The 24,578-nt window shown below is 38.4% G+C and overlaps 1 protein-coding gene across 1 annotated transcript in view; it reads right to left on the bottom strand.

Annotated features, from left to right (window-relative positions):
* The window catches only part of LOC122480468 (cytochrome P450 4X1-like), a 30,504-nt gene extending 6,897 nt beyond the window's left edge, over positions 1-23,607 (bottom strand). Inside the window, exons 1-8 of the mRNA XM_043574909.1 lie at positions 23,279-23,607; positions 15,153-15,294; positions 13,656-13,700; positions 11,755-11,882; positions 9,676-9,803; positions 9,438-9,592; positions 2,225-2,331; positions 1,453-1,643 (exon numbers count right to left, since the gene is read on the bottom strand). Coding sequence (XP_043430844.1) covers positions 1,453-1,643; positions 2,225-2,331; positions 9,438-9,592; positions 9,676-9,803; positions 11,755-11,882; positions 13,656-13,700; positions 15,153-15,294; positions 23,279-23,455 — 1,073 coding nt within the window. The 5' untranslated portion in view covers positions 23,456-23,607. The remainder of the gene's footprint in view (positions 1-1,452; positions 1,644-2,224; positions 2,332-9,437; positions 9,593-9,675; positions 9,804-11,754; positions 11,883-13,655; positions 13,701-15,152; positions 15,295-23,278) is intronic.
* Between the last annotated feature and the right edge of the window lie 971 nt (positions 23,608-24,578).

Below are 24,578 nucleotides of genomic sequence, written 5' to 3'. Positions count from 1 at the left end.
TATAAATTTCCAGAATGCTATGGAAAAATTTCACTAAATGTAAGTATAAGGTCATACTATGGAATAAAAACATATCTTATTGTTTATAAAATTATTTTCATTTCTCTCATTAAAATGAAAGTTAACAGATCCTTTGGACTTTTTCTTCTCACCTGGCAAAAATTTCTTTATTGTTTTCATATTTCACATAGGCCAAACAAGAATAAGGAAGGTGAATATTTGGGTTGGATATATATATATATATATATATATACATATATATCCACCCTAAACAGGTTATCCGATTAATGTTAATGCATGAGTAAAAAATGATTAATCAATATTATATTTTGTGCTATACAAATTAAACCTTTAATTTATGGTAGGAAATATTATTTCCTTATAAAAAGTAAGACCTCTACTACATCTATATAAATTCAAATTGTCCCTTACAAATGTTCTGAGCTGACCTTTGCATTTGAAATACGGTGTTTTCCCCTTAGTCATGAGGTCATGTGGCCCTTAGTATTTCTATCTTTCTGTCCCTTTGACCAGCAAAACAAGGATAAGTGAAATATCTAACTAGGGTAAAGAATGTGGTTTATATTGGAGACATGTGTTTGTTTTTCTATCAGAGATTATGTCTGAGGGGGCAAATCCATAACATGGGCATCATTAACAGCAAGATAAGCTCAAAGTCTTGCACAACGGTGTTGAAGTTTTCTACCTGGCTGATTCCTACCCATCCTAAAAGAGGCAGCTAGCATGTCAGATCTCCCAGGAAGTCCTCTGGAGTCCCCTATACCAGGTTAGGTGCTTGTCTTCTAAATCTCTGTAGTAACCCGCACATCTCTCTCTCTCGCTACCCTTACCAGGTTATATGGCAATTATTTGTATGGAGGTCTGTCTCCTGTACCAGGTGTGAGCCCAATCAAACCTTGGACATTTTTTAAGTACCTCAGTATTTAAAATGTCGTAAGTCCATAATCCGCAGACTCAACTAAAGTGTATATCATTTGGTACTATGTTCAAAGTCCAAAGCCAGTCCTGAGGAGTGAACAAAGAAATGGGAGACAATGACTACAATGAGGCTGAAATGATATGGATATGCACTCAGGTATCGGAAGAGGAACCCCACTTAAGCCCTACCATTTAAGCTCTAAATGCAAGTCTAGGGATCAAGCCCCATTTTCAGTGCACTGGAGCCTAGGTGAAAGAAAGAAATGAGACATTACACACCACTGATTAGAAACACAACAAAACAGATAAGTTGTGGATGAGTGAACTTCTTTAGCAGAAGATAAAGGGATAATTTTGGTTCCTTTAGAAAAAGAGCAGAATAGTAGCTTGCTTATTCTGTTTTTACAGGCACATATCTTAAAGCAATAACAGTCACCAAGATACCACAGGTAAAAATAAAGCAAAACCCAAGGAGGGGAACCAGGATGAAATGTTTAGGAATGCAGATCTTACCAGGTGATAGAAGACCCGTCCCCCAGGATGCCCCTGATCTCCTCCCGACATCTCTCCTGGTGCTCAGGGTTCAGAGCCAGGTGGTAGAGGAGCCAGGAAATGCCCCCTGCCATGGTGTCTTGCCCTGCCAACATGAATGTGTTCACCTCGGACTGTAGGTCAGTATCTGAGAAGTTGTTGTCAATTTCAGCCTGAAAGGTAAAACAGAGCTGTTTTTATGCAACGGATAAAATAGAGAAATTTTTATGCAATGTCAATTTACAGATCTTTGGAGCCCCAATCAAGATAATGGTTTTAGGGAAATAAATTAGAGTTTCAAATGAGAGTTTCAATTTTAATATAGTTCATCAAATACATAATAGAGGCCATACTTTGACCAGAGCATAAAGGAGAACCAATGTTAGACAAGGAAAGCAGACCTTGCAAAGAGTTCTTCCAATCATCCTACCAGATTCATTCAGACTTCCCAGCACCTCATCATCATCATTTTACCAGCTTACGCTGTGACTCTTTCCCCATGTTTCCCTAAACTATCATGTGTCTTTGCAATAATCACCAAATCCTGTCATATTAGTAAAAAATTTGGCCTTACCTAATTCCTTCTAGTAACAGAATTATAGATTTCTGTCTTGATCTCAAACTGTATGGAGCCAACCATCAAAAGTGTTGTTAAATTTAGTTGATCAATGTTGCTTTTGTCTATTCTCCTCCTCAATCATCCAGCTACCCACACAATTAACTATATGAGCAGCCTCAGACATTTGAGACTTACCTGGGCAGAAAGGATAATATCCAGAAAATCCTGGTACTTCCGCTTCTGAGTGTTACCATACTTCTTCTCATTCTTGAGCAATTTTTTTCTATCCTGGATTATCTTTTCTGGGATAGAATAACAATTTCTGATTACCAAAGTGATAGCAAATATATATATATATATATATATAACATAAATATATGTTATATATATATACATATATATATAACAACATATATATGTATATATATGTGTATATATATATATATATATATATATAAAACAAACTCATGGGCAACATCTAAAAAAAGGTAAAAACAGGTATAATTTATATGCTAAGAGAGGAGAAAAATGGAATCATATAAAATGCTCAATTAAAACCAGAGAAAGCAGAAAAAGAGTGAAAGACAAAAAAAGGCAATGAACAGTAAGAAGTAACAAATATGGTCGCTATTAATCCAAATATATCAATAATCACATTAAGCATCAATGGTATAAATACAACTAAAAGACAGAGACTTCTGAATGGATGAAAAAAACCCAAGCTATATGTCATCTACAAGAAACCCACTTTAAATACATAAAGATATGTATAGATTAAAAGTAAAGGAGTAGAGAAAGATATGCCATGCTAACTAACAAAGAGAAAGTTGGAGTAACTATATTAATTTCAGCAGAACAGATTTCCAAGCAAGTAAAATTAGTAGGGAAAAAATTAATAGGGATTAAAATGGTATTATATAATGATAAGGGGGTCAATTCTCCAATAATAAAACAATCTTTTGTGTGAATGCACCTAACAACAGAGTGTCAAAACATATAAGGCAAAAAACAACAGGACTCCAAGGAGAAATAGATGAATCTACTCTTATAGTTGGAGACTTCAACACTTCCCTGTCAGTAATGGACAGATCCAGCAGGCAGAAAACCAGCAAGGATGTAGTTGAACTGAACAATATCATCAATCAACTGGATCTATTTGACCCCTATAGAATACATCATCCAACACCAGCAGAATACACCTCCTTTTCAAGCTCACAGAGAACATTCACTAAAATAGACCACATTTGGGCCATAAAGCACAAACTTTAAAAGAACATAAATCATACAAAGTATGCTCTCAGACCACAATGGAATAGAAATCAATAACAGAAAGATAGTTTGAAAACTCCAAAATAGTTGGAGAGTAAACCACACTTTTCTAAATAAGACATGGGCCAAAGAAATCTCAAGGGAAATTTTAAAAATATTTTGAACTAAATGAAAATTAAAAATACAGCTAATAAAATTTGTGGAACACAGTGAAAGCAATACTTAGAGGGAAATTTGTAGCATTGAGTGGATATACTAGAAAAGAAGAAAAATCTAAAATCCTAATCTAATCTTTGACCTCAGGAAACTGTAAAGAGAACCCATTAAATCCATAGTGGAAGAAGTGAAATAATAAAAATTAGAGCAGAAAGCAGTGAAATTGAAAATAAGAAACCAAGGGAAAAAAAAATCAATGAACCCAAAAGTTGATTCTTTGAAAAGATCTGTAAAATTGATAAATCTCTAGCCAGGTTAATTAAGAAAAAAAGAGAGAAGATAAAAATTACTAATATCAGGAATAAAAAGGGAACGTCACTATTGATTCTATGAGCATTAAAAAGATAATAAAGGAATATTATGAACAAATATATGCCCATAAATCTGATAACCTAGGTGAAATGGACCAAATTCTTGAAAGACACGGTCTATCAACATTCATCCAGAGAAACAGATAATCTGAATAGACCTATATATATTAAATAAATTAAATCAATAATAATGACCTTCCAAAAACAGGTCTAGATGATTTCAGTGGTTTATTCTTTCAAACATTTGAGAAAGAAATCACATCAATTCTCTACAATATATTCCAGAGAATAGCAGAGGGAATATTCCCTAATCTATTTTATGAGGCCAGACATTATCCTAATACCCAAACCAGACAAAGACATTACAAGAAAGGACAACTACAAACCAAATATCTCTCATGAAATAAATGCTAAAATCCTCAATAAAATATTAGCCAAAAGAATCCAACAATGCACAAAAGGAATTATACACCATTACCAAGTAGGATTTATTCCAGATATGCAAATCTGGTTCAACATCAAAAAATCAATTAATGTAATCTATCGCATCAATAAGTTAAAGAAGAAAAATCATATGGCCATATTAAAAGACACAGAAAAAAGATCTGACACAATCTAACACCCATTCACAATTAAGAAAAAAAAAATCCCTCAGGAAACTAGGAATAGAGGGGGATACATATCATAACACATGTGTCAAAACCCATAGAGTGTACAATATAAATAATGAATCCTAAAGTAAACTATGGACTTTAGTTAATAATGTGTCAATATTGGCTCAATTGTAACAAATGTATCTCACTAAAGCAAGATGTGATGAGGAGAAACTGCGTAAGAAGGTGGAGGTGAGAAAGTATATGGGAACTGTCTACGCTTTCTACTTAATTTTTCTGTATACTTAAAACTGTCTAAAAATAGTTTGTTAATTAAAAAAAATACTACAAAATCTCTTTAAAAGAATCAGTGTGATTCCAGTACATGAATAAATAGACAGATGAATGGAACAGAAAAGAAAGTCCAGAAATAGGTTCAAGTACATATGTCAATTTAGTATATAAAAATGGTTATCTCAATTACTGGAACACATGGAACTTTTAAATTAAATTAAATTAAATTTTTAATTGAAGTATAATTAACATACAGCATTATATTCGTTTCAGGTGTACAGTATAATGATTCAACAATTCTATATATTACTCTATGTTCATCATGTTAAGTATACTCTTAATCCTCTTTATTTCACTCATCCCCCTACCCACCTGCCCTCTGCACCACCAATTTGTTTTTGTTTGTTTCTTTTTTCTTTCTTCATTTTGTTTCTTAAATGAAAAAATATGAGTGAGATTGAATGGTATTTGTCTTTCTCTATCTGACTTATTTCACTTAGCATAATATAATACCCTCTAGGTCCATCCATGTTGTTGCAAATGGCAAGATCACATTCTTTTTTATGGCTGAGTACCATACCATTGCATAGATATACCACCTTTTTAATAAATGGTGATGAGACAACTGGATAACCATTTGGAAAAGTTAGGTCAACACTTCGCACCATGCATAAGAATAAACCCTAAATGAATCAGAGATCTAACTGCAAGAACAAAACCACACAAGCACTAGAAGAAAAACACGGATGAATGTCTCTACAATTTGGGTACAGGGCAGTGGTTCTCAGATGGAGATAATTTTGACCCCAGGGGACATTCATCAATGTAGACATTTTCAGTTGCCACAACTGTCAGAGTCCTACTGGTATTGAGTGGATAGATGTCAGGGATGGAACTAACAATCCTACAATGCACAGGACACCTTCCCACATAACAAAGACTTACCCAAACCAAAATGTCATTAGAGCAAGGGTTGAAATACCCTAAAATAGGGGATGGCTACTGTCTACTACTTAAAATCCAGATGTAATAAAAATAATTGATATGTCATCTGCAAATATCTTCTCCTATTCTGTCAGTTGCCTTTTAGTTTTGTTGATTGTTCCCTTTGCTGTGCAGAAGCTTTTTATCTTGACAAGGCACCAATGGTTTATTTTTATTTCCCTTGCCTCTGGAAACATGTTAAGTAAGAAGCTGCTGTGGCTTAGGTCAAAGAGGTCATTACCTGTTTTCTCTCGTAGAATTTTGATGGTTTCCTGTCTCACATTTAGGTCTTTAATTCATTTTGAATATATTTTTGTGTATGATGTAAGAAAGTGGTCCAGGTTCACTCTTCTGCATGTTGCTGTCCAGTTCTCCTAGCACCAATTGCTAAAGAGACTGTCTTTATTCCATTAGATACTCTTTCCTGCTTTGTCAAAGATTAGCTGGCTATATAGTTGTGGGTCCATTTCTAGGTTCTCTATTCTATTCCATTGATCTATGTGTTTTTGCACCAATACCATACTATCTTGATGATTACAGCTTTGTAATACAGGTTAAAGTCTGGGATTGTGATGCCTCCAGCTTTGGGTTTTTTCCAATGGATAAAGCATTAATATCCAAAATCTATAAAGAACTTACCAAACTCAACACCCAAACAACAAATAATCCAGTAGAGAAATGGACAGAAGACATAAACAGACACTTTTCCAAAGAAGACATCCATGTGGGAAACAGACACATCAAAAGATGCTCAACATCACTCAAACACAAATATAAACCATAATGAAATACCACCTCACACTGTTCAGATGGCTAAAATTAACACAGGAAACAACAGATGTTGGTGGGGATGTGGAGAAAGAGGAACCCTTTTGCATTGTTGGTGGCAATGCAAACTGGTACAGCCACTCTGGAAAACAGTATGGAGTTTCCTCAAAAAATTAAAAATAGAACTACTCTATGACCCAGCAATCACACTACTAGGAATTTCTGCAAAGGTTACAAAAATGCTGATTTAAAGGGACACATGCACCCCAATGCTTATAGCAATGCTATCAACAACAGCCAAATTATGGAAAGAGCTCAAATGTCCATTAACTGATAAATGGATAAAAAAGATGTGGTATATATACAATGGAATATTACTTGGTGATGAAAAATAAATGAAATCATGCCATTTGCAACAACATGGATGGAACTGAAGGGTGTTGTGCTAAGCAAAATAAGACAGACGCCATAAGATTTACTCATATGTGGAGTTTGAGAAATTCAACAGATGAACATAGAGGAAGGGAAGGAAAAAATAAGATAAAAACGAGGGGGAAGGCAAACCATAAGAGACTCTTAAATACAGAGAACAAACTGAGGATTGCTGGGTTAAATGGGTGATAGGCATTAAGAAGGGCACTTTTTGGGATGAGCAGTGGGTGTCATATGTAAGAGATGAATCTCTGGGTTCTAATCCTGAAGCTAAGACTACACTGTATGTTAACTGACTTGAAAATACATTTTAAAAAATAATAAAAAATAAAAAGGAACAAATAATATTTGTAAATTTGACTAAATAAATATAAAATTTTTGAAAAGGTTTTATTTTGAATAAATTTAGCATTTATTTTTCCCTAATATTTGCATTTTGTTTTCTCATCATAATTATGTAATATAAAGAAATAGTAAAGAGTTCTTTCAATAACCTTTTGTAGATGCCCCAGATTCACTCTAGTGAGCCATACAAATATTAGCATTTTCTGTGTGGGCCATGATGTGAACCGGTTTGGAACTACTGGTATATAATGCCCATCTTTTTTTTTTTTTCAATATATGAAATTTATTGTCAAATTGGTTTCCATACAACACTCAGTGCTCATCCCAAAAGGTGCCCTCCTCAATACCCATCACCCACCCTCCCCTCCCTCCCACCCCCCATCAACCCTCAGTTTGTTCTCAGTTGTTTTTTTTTTTTAATTTTTTTTTTCAACGTTTATTTATTTTTGGGACAGAGAGAGACAGAGCATGAATGGGGGAGGGGCAGAGAGAGAGGGAGACACAGAATCGGAAACAGGCTCCAGGCTCTGAGCCATCAGCCCAGAGCCTGATGCGGGGCTCGAACTCACGGGCCGCGAGATCGTGACCTGGCTGAAGTCGGACGCTTAACCGACTGCGCCACCCAGGCGCCCCTGTTCTCAGTTTTTAAGAGTCTCTTATGCTTTGGCTCTCTCCCACTCTAACCTCTTTTTTTTTTTTTCCTTCCCCTCCCCCAAGGGTTCCTGTTAAGTTTCTCAGGATCCACATAAGAGTGAAACCATATGGTATCTGTCTTTCTCTGGATGGCTTATTTCACTTAGCATCACACTCTCCAGTTCCATCCACGTTCCTACAAAGGGCCATATTTCGTTCTTTCTCATTGCCCTGTAGTACTCCATTGTGTATATAAACCACAATTTCTTTATCCATTCATCAGTTGATGGACATTTAGGTTCTTTCCATAATTTGCATAATGCCCATCTGTATCTTAAATCGTTAACCTAACCTGCTTCTGACTGTCCTCCTTATACACTACATTCATGTGTGTTTATGGGTGCCTGACTGCGCCTGTGCCTGTGTGGGTGTGTCTTGCAAATTTCCTTGAGGCAAATATATTTGCTAAAGTAACTGTATTTTATGATTAACATTTATTTAGTACCAGGCACTTTCCCAAGTGCTTTATGTATATTAACATAGTGAATCATCACCACAAACCTGGGAGATAGGTTCCTTTTTGTCCCCATTTTACAGCTGACATTGAGACAAAGCAGTGAGTAACTTGCCCAAAGTCATAGCTGAGGAAGGATTCATTAACTGCTTTATAAATATTCTCTATTCGGGTGTTGATGAAAAGTAATGTTGAATTGCTTAAAGAGCTTAATCTATTTCAACTTTTATGTTTATGTTTTGCCAAAACTATTTTTGAACTGAGCTTCTTTTATTTTTTTATTGTGGTAAGAACACTTAACCAGAGATCTACCCACTTAACAAGTTTTTCCATGCCCAGTGTAGCACTGTTAACTGTAGGCAGATCTCTAGAACTTGTTCATTTTGTGTAACTGAAACTTTCTACCTACTGAACAACTCCCCGTCCCCCCTCCTTTTGAATGCATGTCCGTGTGCTCTCTGTTCTCATATTCATTCCCATGTTGCATGAATGTTTTTAGTTTGTTGTTATTCCTTCGCGACTACTGCAAACACTGTGTAAAAAGCCATATGTCCTTGTGTGCTTTGAGATATTAAATGACCCTTGTTATATTTGTATTAATAACAATTGGAAATATTTTTTTAATTTATTTTTAGAGACAGAGAGAGACAGAGCACAAGTTGGGGGAGGGGCAGAGAGAGAAGGAGACACAGAATCTGAAGCAGGCTCCAGGTTCTGAGCCATCAGCACAGAGCCCGATGTGGGGCTCGAACTCACAAACCATGAGATCAGGACCTGAGCTGAAGTCGGATGCTTAACCAACTGAGCCACCCAGGCGCCCCAACAATTGGAAATAATAATAAACATGATATAATACATAGAAAACTTCTGAAGTAGTAGAGAACTACTACTATGGATCTAGCACACTCTTCTAAAGGAGCACTGTCCATATAAAAGCTCTGTTAAGAACAAGAATTTTTTTTTTTTTCACACCGAGGCCTATTTTTCTAGACAGGCACAGTACAATGATGACGGTGTATGGACTTAGGCAATCCAAACACAAGCAATACCTGTGTATTGATGTTGAATTTTGACCATCTCCTGTAAGCGATGGCCCTGAGGGCTGAATTTGAAAATTATGTCAAGGTGATGTAAGAAATTGTATAAGCGGTGAAAGATGATTTTGCTGGCTTCAAATGTCGCTTTAACATAAAGATCATGGGTGCTAGAAGAGAAAGTGGGGACAATATGTCAATGCATGACTTAGATAATGACGAACAAGTGTCTTTTTGCTTTTCTGTCACTGACCTGCTTGTCTGGCAGTTGGTCTCCTGGCTCAAAACACACTTCATAAGTATGTCCAGGGTCATCAAGGTGATGTGCTCAAAGACCTCCACAATTGTGTCCTGGGGGCCACAGATCTTCTCCCACTTACCCTGGCATAGGAGGTCAAGACCAACAGCATCATCAAACTGCCTTTACCTGAAAGCTCCTCCCTGACCCTGCCCTTAGGCTGTAAGGTAGACAATCCAGACCTAGGAGGAGCCATAGGTTGCATATGTAAATAAGCCAAGTGCTTACTTGGCATGAGGAAGGGAAAGCCGCACCTAGCTGAGTGAGAAAGAGCACGGAGCAAGCCGGGTATCTTGTAAATGGCTGAGTTAAGTATTTTTGGCCTTTCAGTCATTACCATAACTCTGCTTTACAACAGATCAGAGTTCCAGTAAAACAGACAATCTCTTCTACAAGACCTCTAATTACAAGGGGTCTCCCCAGGGCTTCCTCCATCTTCAGCCCCCAAATTGCTAGACACCCTACCCCATCACTACTGCCAACCACCATAGCCACACTTAAAATAAACTTGGAACATTGTAAGAAGCCTTTTCAATTCAGAAGTGTGGGACAGAGAGAAGCCATGGGTAGGAGCAGCTTCCAGCTGACCCCCTGCCAAGCGTTGTTTGTGCCCAATTTACTTCTCCCCTCCAGGTGACCTGCTCACACTACCTGAAATGTTCCCTGTTGAAAATGAATATGTCATGATAAGCATTCTTTGTGTTAAACACAAAGAAATCTAAATGTTTAAAGTCAGATCAACCTATTGAGCACCTAATGCCATAGGTAGGGGCTGGTACACATTTGGAGCCAGATATTTTTTTTAAAGCTTTTATCCCAATGTCCATTGTTTATTCAATTGCTTTCATCTTGAATAATGTAAGTTTTACTGTGTAAAAAAAGTAAATTTAGGAGAAATGGCAGCGAAGGGGAAGCTCAAGCTGGAAGCACTAGGGCACAGTTCAGCAGAGGGGAAAGCTATGAGTGGAGTCTCAGGTTCAGGTGGGGCTGAGAAACGAGGAAGACACAAGTTGTTTACTGAAACAGAGATAAACTCAGTACCACCACTGGCTAATTTGTCATTGTGTACAAAGCAGCATGGCACCAGAATGGAAGGAGACTGCTCCTTCCCTCTCCAGCCTGTACGTGAGGCTTTCTGCCAAGAGTGGGCCATGGGTATTTTCACCTTAACTCAGGTTAAATCCACTTCTGTGAGAACTCAGCCAATTGGTTGGTAACAGTGGTTCTCTCCTGGGCAAAGGGATGGGTTTGCAAATGAAAATGGAGGGAAACTTTGGCTTCATTGGTGGAGTTTGAAGTGTTTATCATGAAACTTGTATTAATGAATTACTTGTCTCATTTTTAAACAATCACAATTTAAAAATTAAAAATATACCACAAACCAGTGGAGTTTTAGAATGGAACTCATTTATAAATCAAGGACCACCCTTAGGAATATTCCTCTGCCAACATCCTCCTGCCCCTTTGAAAAGGCACAAGTCAGCTCAAAATGATCCACTACTATCTACAAGAGGAAACTCACACCCTGTGGCTTTAACGTAAACACTTATCTTTTGCTAGGTTCTTTGTGACCATCAGGCAAATTCGCTCTAACTTCCATACCTTTGCTTATGCTAACTCACTCTGCCTAGAATTCACTCATCTGTATTATCCACATAAGCAAGTCTGGCTCATATTTGCTGGTAAAAATGAGTCTCCTCTGAATCTAAAGCTACTATAGCTATTCCTCATTTCCTCACCTGTCAGTTACAGCACTGACCATCTGAATCTCACTACTTGGTACTTAGTTTACTGCCATAGGGTCTCAAAATATACCTGAGCTAGATGACCAGAACTTCATCATTTTTTGTCACCCAAACAAAGAATGATAGCAAAGGCTTACATGGACACCTATTGCTCAGTTGGTAAATGTACACTGGTTAATTTCTAAGAGCCATCCCCCTTTGAATTTTACTACCCATCACACATGTCTAATTCATTCCCTGTTGGAAACATTCTGCAACACACCAGAGAACTTTTTGTCCCTTCACTTACCAGCATTGTGTTCACTGAATGGGCCATCACCTCAACATATGATTTCAAGATGTTAAAATTGAATCCAGGAGTTAGTAGGTGACGGTGCTGGAACCATTTGGGTCCTTCTAGACTCACTAGTCCTTTTCCTTGAGAAAGAAAGGGGACAAAACCTCATGCCATTTTATTAGATGAGATGAGGTAGGAGAGGTGAGGAACAGAGACATCAGGGAGTGAGCATGACACACATGTAGTCATAATAGAGTGGAAATCAGAGTAGTGTTTATATATTTTGATGGAAGTGAGATTTGTTTCTTTTTTTATTTTTTTTTTTTTTTTTTTTTTTTTTTTTAAAGATAGGTTCTACTACACAGGGCTGTGAAGGGAGGTGGGAATTCCCTCTCACTACCAGTGGGAAGTAAGAACCAGTTTCTTTTTTTTTTTTTTTTTTTTTTTTTTTTTAATTATTTTTTTAAATTTTTTTTTTTCAACGTTTATTTATTTTTGGGACAGAGAGAGACAGAGCATGAACGGGGGAGGGGCAGAGAGAGAGGGAGACACAGAATCCGAAACAGGCTCCAGGCTCTGAGCCATCAGCCCAGAGCCCGACGCGGGGCTCGAACTCACGGACCGCGAGATCGTGACCTGGCTGAAGTCGGACGCTCAACCGACTGCGCCACCCAGGCGCCCCGAGATTTGTTTCTTAATCTGGGATGGATGTATTTAACATTGTGAGGAAGACCCCAGGGTTTGAAACCTGATGAGAATGCTGATCCTGAAGTCACCAGTCACTACCTATGTCAAAACTGAGTAAGTCACCTAATCTTCCTGAGGCTTGGTTTACTCAATGATAAAGTGTGATAATAAACATCTACCTCACTGTGTTGCTGTGAAGATTAAATGAAAGCACATACATGAAGCACCTAGCCTGGTCTCTAGCTCACAGTAGAAGCATAACAAATATTCATCTCCTTTTGACTCCAAACCAATCCATAAACTACACTGCGAACACAAAATTTATAAGGAACTAGACGTAAGTGTCCACTCTGTCCCCAGATATCTCCTCCTTGGGCCTTAGTTGGTGATTCACACTTATAAATGATATGGAGTGCAAGCACTCATCAAGATCAGTGCTTTACAGTCTTTGGTTGCAAGAAAGGTTATTAAAGATTTGGCTTTAAAAAGACTTTAACATTTATTAATAAGTAACTTCCATCATTCATTGGATGCTTACAACATGTCAGGCTTGAGATGTATGGTCTGGTGCTGGTACCATGCCAGCCACTACAGTAAGTGCTGAAAATACGTGTTTCATTTAATCCCCACAATGGCCTAGAGATGTAACTCTCATCAGAAGATTTCCCCAGAATCACATGCAACTAGCTAGTGGGAGGCAGTATTCAAATCCAAGTAGCTCTGAACCTCAAATCAACAGTTTTTTCATGTAATTCCTTCTTTGTCTAACATGAATACCAATTACATGATCAGAAGGCCTAATTCATCTGCTCATGGAATACTACCAAACTATACTTCAGAGCAAAACTGTAGTGGTTTGCATATGGAAATATATGGACTCCAAAAAGGAAGTGGAAGATCCAAGAAAACAAGAGAAAAGAAAGGACAAAATAAAGAATACAGATGTGTGGCTGCAGTTTTAAAGACAGAGATGGGACAGATTCACACACATGCTGCCTTGAGAATGAGACTTTGGAGAGAGAAATGGATAAGGAGGGTTCTTAGGAAGTTGTGCTGGGTTGATCTTAGCACTCCCTCTTGATTTTTCCCCTAGATAACTTGCAGCATAGATCGTCCATCCTCTTAATTGTTTTGAGCATTCTGACTTGTTTCTTTGGAATGCTTTACTATACCAAGGGGACCTCAAGCGAGAGAGTGAATCACCTGTCTCTCTGGCACATACATACCAAGACACGGAATCAAGAACTTGTACAGGTACTTGGACTTGGGATCTGTAGAGTCAAGCAGAGGAAACAAACAACAGCATTAGGGGAAAATTACCAAAGTCGGTGAAGTTTCTCTTCATTTGCCTGTGCTAACCACAAATAGCAAGAAGGAGCCCAGGCATGGCATGGAAAACCATGGCATGCCCAGGCAAACCATAAGTTTGGTTAAGGAGCCAGAGAACAATAAACCCCAGGAGGCAGACAGGTACACAAACCCAGATTCTTCCCTTGCTTATACTTTCTCCTATAGAAACAGATTGCCCAAGGGTGACCAAGTTTCGAGAACAGGATTTGGAACAATATATTATATCCTTCTTGGAAAGTAGATTAGTGTTTACAGCAGGAGCTGGCAGACCACAGAGAGTGGGGATCAAATGCCTCTGGGGGTTCTCATGACCTCTAATGTGGGAGTGTTTTACAGCTCTTGTCCTTTAAGAAGTGAGCAGGAAACAAATCACGGCTGGGGGATTGGGAAAAATGGAGACTTTCAGGGAAAGGCTGTTTTCTTTTATTAGGTTTTACTAAAAGTAATGGAGACAATGGATAGAGAAGAAAGATTAGAATGTAAGATCTTAGTTTTACAAAGATGATGGAGCAAAACCTGGACATTTTTTTTTTAAGTAGGCTTCACGCCCAACGTGGAGACCAGCGTGGGGCTTCGTCGGACACTTAACCGACTGAGCCACCCAGGTGCTCCCAAACTGGACGTTTTAATTTTGTGCGATGAGATAATCTGCCACAGACGTCTTTGAAAAGGCTTGGATGGGGGAGTTAGATGACTCGTGTTCCAAAAGGGAACACAGTTGAGAAATATGAAGAAAACAAAAATATCTGGACTGCAGCCAAGAGGTTATACTGGTAAATTAATGATCTAGCACCCAGGTTCAGGTACAAAACCAGCAGAGGCAGAGCTACTTCTGAATTCCCCTGAAGACTCATTCGGCAAGTAAGGGGCTGGGGGATGGGGAGTATTACTGACATCACAAAACCGAGACGTAAAGGAAGGCCTTGGTGATCTGGTGGTGCCAGCGGGGCTTTATGTTACACCCTAAAGGGTTCATGGGAGTCTTAGCCTGACAAGGGACTTGGGGGACGTGGGAATCCCTTTCAGCATTGCTCAGAAACTCTCTTGGCTTTCTCCAGGCCAGACCTCTCTTGCTTTGTTTTAACCCCAGTATAGTTAACATACAGTGTTATATTAGTTTCAGGTGTAAATGTAGTGATTCAACACTTCCATACATCACTCAGTACTTATCACAAGTGCGCTCCTTAATCCCCATCACATATTTCACCCTCCGCCCCCTGCCGCCTGACTCTGGTAACCGTCAGTTTGTCTCCAGGTCTCTTAATAAAGGCCTGATATTAATCTTTGCTTCAGGATTCCTTTAGAATCCTGCCTGTGAGTTGTGCATATCCCTCCTAGGAGGATAAGTTCCCAAGATTCATCCCTTTTCTTACCTGTTCTGCTCAGAAATGCCTTTGCGTAGTCTGGGTCATAGATATAGAAGAATACCTGAAAGGGCCCAACCCAGCAAGGAAAGGCACAAGGGTATTTTCCAACAAGCTCCTCAAGTTTCTCCATTTCACCATCCTGAAGTAGCTGCAGTGAAAAATGAGTGAAGGAAGTTAAAGAAGCCAGCCAATCTGGACTCATCCCCTCCTACAGATGTGATCCGAATCTAGGGCCCAGATAAGGTAGAACAGACATGCTCTCCTCAGCATTTCTAAGCTTGGAGTATAATTTTCTAACCAATATCAGTGTACTTAACTTCCCCATCTAAATGCATGTTGAATCCCCAGAATAAATCTCTGTCAATTGACATCTACCATGAGCCATTTTCCCAACTGAGAGGGTGAAGCGAGCTGAGTCTGCCTCACCTGCTAAAGTCACACACTTTTTAGGAGTGGACTCTGGAAGCTGAAAGTTTTTTTCCTATGTGGGAAGCTAACTGGTAGTAGATTGAACATGACCCACAATCTAGCTCACCATTCCCTCTTCCTTTTCTCCTCTCTGATTATTACTAATTGAGGAATGATCCTTTTTGGGAATTCATAGTTAAAGCTTCTCCCCAAAAACCTGCCCACTCCATCTACAAAGAAAACCCTGTTCTTTTCCCTTACTACCATCAGAGATGAACTTTTGCCTTGATAAGCAGGTTACTAATGGCTCATTTATTATTATTATTTTGTATTTATTTAAATCCAAGTTAGTTAACATATAGTGTAGTATTGGTTTCAGGAGTAGAATTCAGTGGTTCATCACTTACATGTAACACCCAGAACTCATCCCAACAAGTGTCCTTCTTAATGCCCATCACCCATTTAGCCCACACTCCCCACCTGCCTCCCCTCCAGTAACCCTCAGTTTGTTCTCTATATTTAAGAATCTCTTATGGTTTGCCTCCCTCCTTGTTTTTATCTTATTTTTTCTTCCTTTCCCCTATGTTCATCTGTTGTATTTCTTATGAGTAAAGTCATATGATATTTGTCTTTCTCTGACTGACTTAGCATAATACACTCTAGTTCCATCCATGTTGTTGCATATGGCAAGATCTCATTCTTTTTGGTGGCCGAGTAATATTCCATTGTGTATATACACCACATCTCCTTTATCCATTCATCAATCAATGGACATTTGGGCTTTTTCCCTAATTTAGCTATTGTTGATAGTGCTGCTATAAACATTGGGGTACATTTTCCCTTTAAATCAGCATCTTTGTATCCTTTGGATAGATTCCTAGTATAGCAATTACTGGGTCATAGGGTAGTTCTATTTTAAATTTTTTGAGGAATCTCCATACTGCTTTCCAGAGTGGCTGCACCTATTTGCATCTGCACCAACAGCGCAAAAGGGTTCTTTCTCCACATCCTCACCAACATTTGTTTTTTCCCTGTGCTGTTAATTTTAGCCATTGTGACAGATGTGAGGTGATATCTTATTGTGGTTTTTATTTGTATTTCCCTAATGATGAGTGGTGTTGAACATCTTTTCATGTGTCTGTTAGTCATCTGGATGTCTACTTTGGAAAATTGTCTGTTCATGTCTTCTACCACTAATGGCTCATTTAAATAGTTCCTCTAAATCACTGACAAGAAGATTCATTAACTTCTTGTATAAAGTGGGAGTGTGGCGGGCACCTGTATATGTGTGTCTGGGGGTGCCCAGTGATACATGATTGTAGGGGTCCTGACTTGCAAGGAAACCAAGGTTGGCAAGTTCTCCCTTATGTGACCAGTCATACAGAATTTGCTATCCTCAGAAAAGTTGGCAAACTTTGGCTCCCAATATCCTCTGTTACAAGCTAGCACCTTTTATCCCATGAAGTGTTCCCTGGAAAGTGTAGGGCCCCTAACAGATTGAGATTCTTGAACTCTACCTCCTGAAATGGTGCAGACTCATTTTTCCTAACACTTCCACAACCAAGTCAGTGACAAGTACCCACTGACAATGCCAATGATGTACCCTAACAAAACAAATGTTCCTTCCTTCATTCATTTGCAAACAATAAACAAATGAGAATTTATTAAGTGCCTACTATATATTCCAGGCAATAGAGATGCAGAGAAACATAAGACAGACAAAGTCTTTGTCCTCATGGAAATTATAGCCTAGTATGAGGATTATTTTTTTAAGTTAAAAATTGTCATGGACACCTTCAGCCAAAAGCATTTGGTCATACTTTTAGTAACTCCTTTCTGGACAAAAAGGATAGAAAGCCATTGTGACTCCTGTAATATATGAATTTACATTTCTTCATCCATAGCAGTATCTTAATACATTTGAAAATATGTCTTACACATATTTAGGAAACACTGTTCAGAAATAATCAGAAAATGCTTAGTTCTCAAAGAAATAGTAATGGCTAACATTTACAAAGCACTACTATGAGCTAGATGTTGCCAAGTTACTTTCCATGTTTTATATATATTTTTAAACTTTTTAAAAACATTTATTCATTTTGAGAGACAGAGACAAAACGTGAGTGGGGGAGGGGCCGATGGAGAAGGAGACACAGAATCTGAAGCAGACTCCAGGTTCTGAGCTGTCAGCACAGAGCCCAACATGGGGCTTGAACCACGAGCCATGAGGTCATGACCTGAGCTGAAGACGGATGCTTAAGCAATTGAGCCACCCAAGCTCCCCTCCATGATGTATATTGTTTAATCTCTATACCAAGAACCCTATGAAGCAGATATGATTAGAACCTACATTTTACAGATGAGGAAACTGAGCCTTAGGAAGGTTAAGTATAATAGTTCTAGCTCTTCCTTGTGACTATCTGAGTGATGAATTGTCAAAAGAAACATAAAGGGCAAAAAAAAAAGGTAAATAGGTAGAGTTGGTAATATTAGCCAGCTTGATATATCAGCCATCTCTCATCTGCAAAACTCTGATAGAGGCCTCTCTAAAACACACAAAAAAATAATTTAGTGGCAGTCAAGAGAGATATGGACTTTAAAACATGATCGCAATAAACAATCTGACTGAAAATAAAACCATCCTTTGACAACAGTATCAGAAAGAATAAAACATTCAGAAACAAATTTAATAGGATAAATGTAAAGGTTACTGAAAACTACAAAACATTGTTGAAAGAAATTTAAAAAGACTTATATAAATTTAAAGACATTTCATGTTCATGGAGCAGAAAACTTCATATTGTTAAAATGGCAGTATTTCCCAAACTAATCTACAGATTCAGTGCAATCCCCATCAGAATCACAGCTGGCTTCTTTGTAGGCATTGACAAGCTGATTCTAAAACTTATATGGAAACCAGAGGTATCCAAAATAGCCCAAGTAATCTTGAAAAAGAGCAAAGCAGGAGGACTCATGCTTCCTAATTTCAAAACTTACTACAAAGCAAAAATAATTAAGACAGTGTGGTATCAGCATAAGTATAGACAATAAGAATAATTCTATTCTATAAGAATAGAATTGAGAATCCATAAATAAACTTCATGTTTACAGTCAACTGATAGCAATGTCTTTTGTTCCAGTGAGGTGACTCTTGGTGGGCTCTCGGATGGGGGCTGGTCACCAGATAGACCAAGTTATAATTAGAAGTTTGGAATCTTCAGTCTCACTTCTCATTCTCCAGAGAAGGAGATGAACTGGAAATGGAGTTAATGTTCAATCGTATCTACGTGATGAAGCCTCCATAATAATTCCAAAAGTACAGGGTTTGGAGACCTGGTTTGGTGAACACATGGAGGTGCTGGTAGAGTGATGCATCTGGAGAGGGCTCTGTGGAAGCTCTATGCCCCTTCCCACATACTTGTCCTTTGCATCACTTCCAACTGCATGTTCATCTGTATCCTTTATCATATCCTTTTATAACAAACTGGTAAACAGTAAATCAACTGTTTCCTGAGTTCTGTGAGCTGTTCTAGCATATTAATCAAACCTGAGGAGAAGGTCATGGGAGCCTCCAACTTATAGCTGATTGGTCAGAAGCACAGTAACAACCTGGACTTGCAATTGGCATCTGAAATGGAGTTGGGGTAATCTTGTGGGGCTGAACCCTTAATCTGTGGGGTCTCCACAGGGAGAGAACTGGGTTTTTCCTACTCAGGTGTCAAAACAATTTAATGGGGGCAAAGTATCGTCTTTTCAACAAATGGTGCTGGGATAACTGGATATTCACAAAAAAATAGGATAAAGTTGGACCCCCACCTTATGCAATGTACAAAAATTAACTTAATGGATCAAAGTTCTAAATGAAAGAGCTAAAACTATAAAACTCTTATAAGAAAAGATAAGGAATTAACCTTAGATTTGGCAAAGCTAGCTATATTTCTACATTAAAATGTAGAAAATCTACATTTTCTACACAAAAACCAGTTACATTTCTGTACACTAACAATAAACAATCTGAAAAGAAAATGACAAAAACAAGCCCATTTACAATAGCATCAAAAAGAATAAAATATTTAGGAGGTGAAATCAAGAATTGGAAAACCAAGTATTTCCAACCAACAAGGTGAAAGACTTGTACAGTGAAAACCAAACAACATTGCTGAAGAAACAATATTTATGTATTTAAAAAAACATAAATAAATGGAAACACATCCCATGTTCACAAATTGGAAGACATTATTATTAAGATTCCAATACTACTCAAAGAGTTTTACAAATTCAATGTAATGCCTAACAAAATCCCGATGATGTTTTCTGTAGAAATAGAAAAGTCTATCCTAAAATTTATATGAAATCTCAGGGGACCTTGAATAGCCAAAAAAATCTTTAATAAGAAGAACAAAGCTGAAGGACTCATTTTCCTGATTTCAAAACTTACTACAAAGCTACAGTAATCAAAAAACAGCATGGTTCTGGCACAGAGACAGACATATAGGCAAATGGAATAAAATAGAAAGCCTAGAAATAACCCTCAAATATATGGTCAAATGATTTTTGACAAAGGGGATAGAATCATTCAATGGGAAAAGGACATGTAAACAGGGTCTGTATCTTCAGTAAGTTTCTGAACCTTTGGCTGTAATTACTAAGTGCTTGGGATTGGGTGGCTGGAAATGCATATTGAGCTTTTCTGTGTATGTGAAAAACTTTGTCCAAAAAAACTAGCTTTGTACCCTGAAAAAAAAAGGGAAAAGGGCAGTTTTTTCAACAAATGTTGTTGGGAAAACCGAATATCCACATGCAACAGAATAAAGTTGGGTCCTTCCTTATCTAACACCATATACAAAAATTAACCAAAAATGGCTCAAAGACCTAAAAGTAACAACTAAAACTATAAAACTCTTAGCAGAAAACACAGGGTAAATTCTTCACAACATCGGATCTGGCAATGATTTCTTGATTATGACACCAAAGGCACAGGAAAAAAGAAAAAAATATATAAATTGGACTTTACAAAAATTAAAAAAAAAATGTGTGTGAAAAGACAGTGTAACAGGAAAAGTAAAAAAACCCCACAGAATTGGAGAAATATTTACAAATAATATATCTGATAAGGAATTAATATCCAGAATACATAGAGAAATATTAAAACTCAACATCAAAAAACAAACAACCTGATCCAAATATGGGTAAAGGACTTAACTGGCCATTCCTCCAAAGAAGATATACAAATGGCATTGAGCACATGAAAAGATGCTCAACATCACTAATCATTAGGGAAATTCAAATCAAAAGTATAAGATACTACCTCACACTCATTAGGATGACTACTATCAGAAAAAAGCAAAAGCCAGAAAACAACAAGTGTTGTTAAGAATGTGGAGAAATTGGAACCCCTGTGCATTTCTGGTGGAAGTGTAAAATGGTGCAGCCATTGCAGAAAACAGTATGGTTGCTCCTCAAAAAATTAAAAATAGAATTACCATATGATATAGTAATTCCACTTCTGGGTATATATCCAATCGAAAGCTGGGTGTCAAACAGATTTTTACACTCATGTTCACAATAGCTAAAATGTAGAATACAACCCAAGTGTCCACTGACAGGATGAACAGATAAACAAAATGTGGTATAGAGGCACAGAGAAATATTATTCAGTTTTAAAAAGGAAGGGAATTCTGACACATGCTACAATATGGAAGAACCCTAAGGACATTATGCTAAGTGAAATAATCTAGTCACAAAAAGATACTACATGATTCCACTTATAGGAGATATGTAGAGTAGCTAAAACTGTAGAAACAGAAAATAGAATGGTGGTTTCCAGGGGCTGAGGAGAGACAAAAATGGGGAACTGTTGTTGAATGGGTATACAGTTTCAGTTTTACAAGATGCAAAGTGTTATGGAGGTGGATAGTGCTAGTGGTTGCACAGCATTATGAATGTATTTAATGTCACTGAACTGTACACTTTTAAAAATGGTGAAGATGGCAAATTTTATGTTTGGGGCATTTTACCACAGTAAAGATTTTGGGGAAAAAGTCAGAAAGGTATCAGAATTTTCAACAGTTATCCCGAAAGCTAGAAGACAATGGCATGATGTCTTCAAAATTCCGAGAGAAAATTATTTCCAAAGTATAATTCTATACCCAGCCAAATTATCAGTCATGAATTTTAATGAATTAAAATTCATTAATGAATTTTAATAGACATTTTCAGCTATTCAAGAGCTCAAAAAATTCACCTGACATTCTTTTCACTCAATCTCAAGGAGCTACCCATAAAAATGATTAAATAAATCAAGAAAAATAGAAGACATAGTATCCAGGAAATCGAAGATATGACACAGGATGGCACAATATCTATGTATCAGACCTAGAGAAGAACCAACCAGTCCAGCTTAGAAGAGGAGGAGAGGTCTTTGGGAGAAATGCCTCCAGAAAAGCATAAAAATTGACAGGTTGTTTGATATGTTTTAATACTTGGAAAGATTCTTGAGATGTGTTTGACAGATCTATCTATTAAAACATTTGGGGGAAAAAAAACAGTGACAGATTTTGAAAAACTAAGCATATGAGAAACACTGTGGAAGAAAAAATGTTCCATAAGAAAAGAAACAAAATCAACCATTAGATCAGCGGTAAGTAAACATTTACATAATAAAAATAATATAAATACTAATTTTTCTATTTAACCAAAAAATACAATATAACTATATTGGGACAGCAAAAGATGAGGTATAACTGGTTACTCATCATAAAGTAGCTAGTAAATGGATATCTAAAATGATTGAATTAAGAAATGTAACATAGTAATATTAATTTAGCAATAAGGATGAAAATAAACAGGTAAAACAGTTGAGAGTGGTTGCTTTAGGGAAGGACCAGGAGTGGGCAAGCCAAAGAATTCCGCAGTAGCTCTGCTGGAGACACCCTTCCCAACCCACCCACCCTTTAGAATTCTGCCCAGCCTTTCAGAGACTTTCCTTCCTCCCCTAGGTACAGACACCTATTTCCTAGATGCCTTGTTCCTGGGCCTCTATCAAAGCACTCACTACTGTATTTGCATCATCTCTTTGTGCTCTAACTATGCATCTGGTTTGGCCCTCTGAGGGCAGGTACGGGGGTCTGCTCTTTGTAATGCTAGCACCCATCACACAATTCCACTCAAAGCTGGCTGAATGAATAAAACAAGGTAATCAGGAGTGAGAGAGGATTTGGAGAACAAGAGAGACCAAAATGTAAATTCGCCAACCGTTTTTGAGCGATTTGCTGGGGCTGCTCTCTACTTCAAAAGAATCTTGGGAAAAGAAAGTTCATTTTCTCTGGTTGTAACGGACTGAGGGTGGCAATTAATTGTGCTCAATTTTGCATATTTTCTGCAATTAATTTGCATTATCTAGAATAACATAACTATTTTTTAGCGATCCATGTAGGATTTTTAAAATGCAGTACATAAATGCAAGAGATTGGTGAAGCAATTAGAGCCCGCCCTGAACTACAGCACGTTCTTTTTCTGTACTCAGTCTCTACATGGCCCTCCCAGCCCTCCCGGAGCTTCCACCCTAGAGGCTCCAGGCTCTTTTCCTTTCCCTGCGGTGCTGTGAGCCACAGGGTGGGCCAGCTGTGCAGGATGCAGCGATGGGAGAAAGGTGCGCAAGCAACCTCCTCTCCGCTCGCCGGGTTCCCTTGGCAGCATCCTTCTCCGCCCCTCCCTTCCATTACCTTCTGGTGCCCGTAGAACCAGTGGGTGGGGGGCGCGGGGAAAGGGCACAGGTCTCGCAGCAGCCGCTGCCTCCGCAGGTAGAGCTTGATGGCCTGCAGCAGCCCCAGGGCCAGGCAGAACACGAAGGCCAGGTACAAGGGCCGCGCCCAGCGCATCTCCAGCCAGGAGGGCTCCATCGCTGTGCGGGTCGCGGACAAGTCTGTGGGGCTCCGGAGGCGGGTGGGCTTTCTCCGCCCCGCGCCTGGAGAGGGTCGCCCAGCCTACCGCGTCTCCGTACACTCTGGCGAGCTCCCGGCTTCCCCGCGGAGGAGGAAGAGCGCTGGGAGCGACAGCTAAGGCTTGGCCAGAGGAGGCAGGCGCGAGTTCTCGGATTTCTAACCTTTCACCAATTGATGCGAACCTTCTTCATTCAGGGAGACTTCTTACCGCCCTTCTGGAGTGTCACACTTCATCTGTGACAGTTTGCAATCATGGGATATCTGAATTTAGGTTTTGAAATAATACCAAGGCTGAGGCCACTGTTTTTCTTCTTTGCCACAAATAAATGTTAAAGTGCTACGTTTACAACAAAAAACCAAAAAAACAAAAACAAAAACAAAAAACCCAAAAACCTTCTTTCCTACTCTGAAATTCTATCAAAACCCACGGGGGTTGGGTGTGGGCATGTGTAATCATTATACTTATATAGTGTGGCTTGTCTGGTGGTACACATTTTACAATTGGTTCTCACTCGGATTTCCAGCGTTTGCCAATGTCCACCCCGTGCTATCAAGCTGCAGAAGACACTACAGATACAATCAGGTCCCAAATTTGTGGATCCCAGCGCAATATGAAAATGTGGGGCCCCTCATTAAAAAGTTGTTAACAATTTCAAGATGATGACAGGAAAGCAGTAAACCAAGCTTGCCACCTTCTGAGTACGGGGCCCTGTTCCATGCCCATGGAGCCAGCCCTGGATACCAGAGGCATAAATAATCTGGAGAGCATAGATAAGAGGAAAATGTAGTGAAATAATTAGAAACTAATGTGTTTTGGTATTTATTACCTATTAGTTGGTAAACTAGGATCCAACAGACCTGGCTGCCCAAGCTGCTGTCCTCCACTCCCAACCTTCTTTATAGGCATTGCCCAAAATTCATTTATTCATTCAATTATTTATGCTAATAAAGGCACATTTTAGGTGTTGGATTTACAGCCTTGAACAATAAACTCAATCTCTGCTACAGCTTCCTATTCTTCTCCCTGTCACTGCCTCCACTCCTCAAGCCCTTACTCCAGTCTCCATTGCCAGGTTTTATT

The sequence above is a fragment of the Prionailurus bengalensis genome, chromosome C1 (assembly GCF_016509475.1).
Source record: "Prionailurus bengalensis isolate Pbe53 chromosome C1, Fcat_Pben_1.1_paternal_pri, whole genome shotgun sequence".
Lineage (NCBI taxonomy): Eukaryota > Metazoa > Chordata > Mammalia > Carnivora > Felidae > Prionailurus > Prionailurus bengalensis.
The sequence above is the reverse complement of the archived record's forward strand: the minus strand, read 5'-3'. Positions and strand labels throughout refer to the sequence as shown.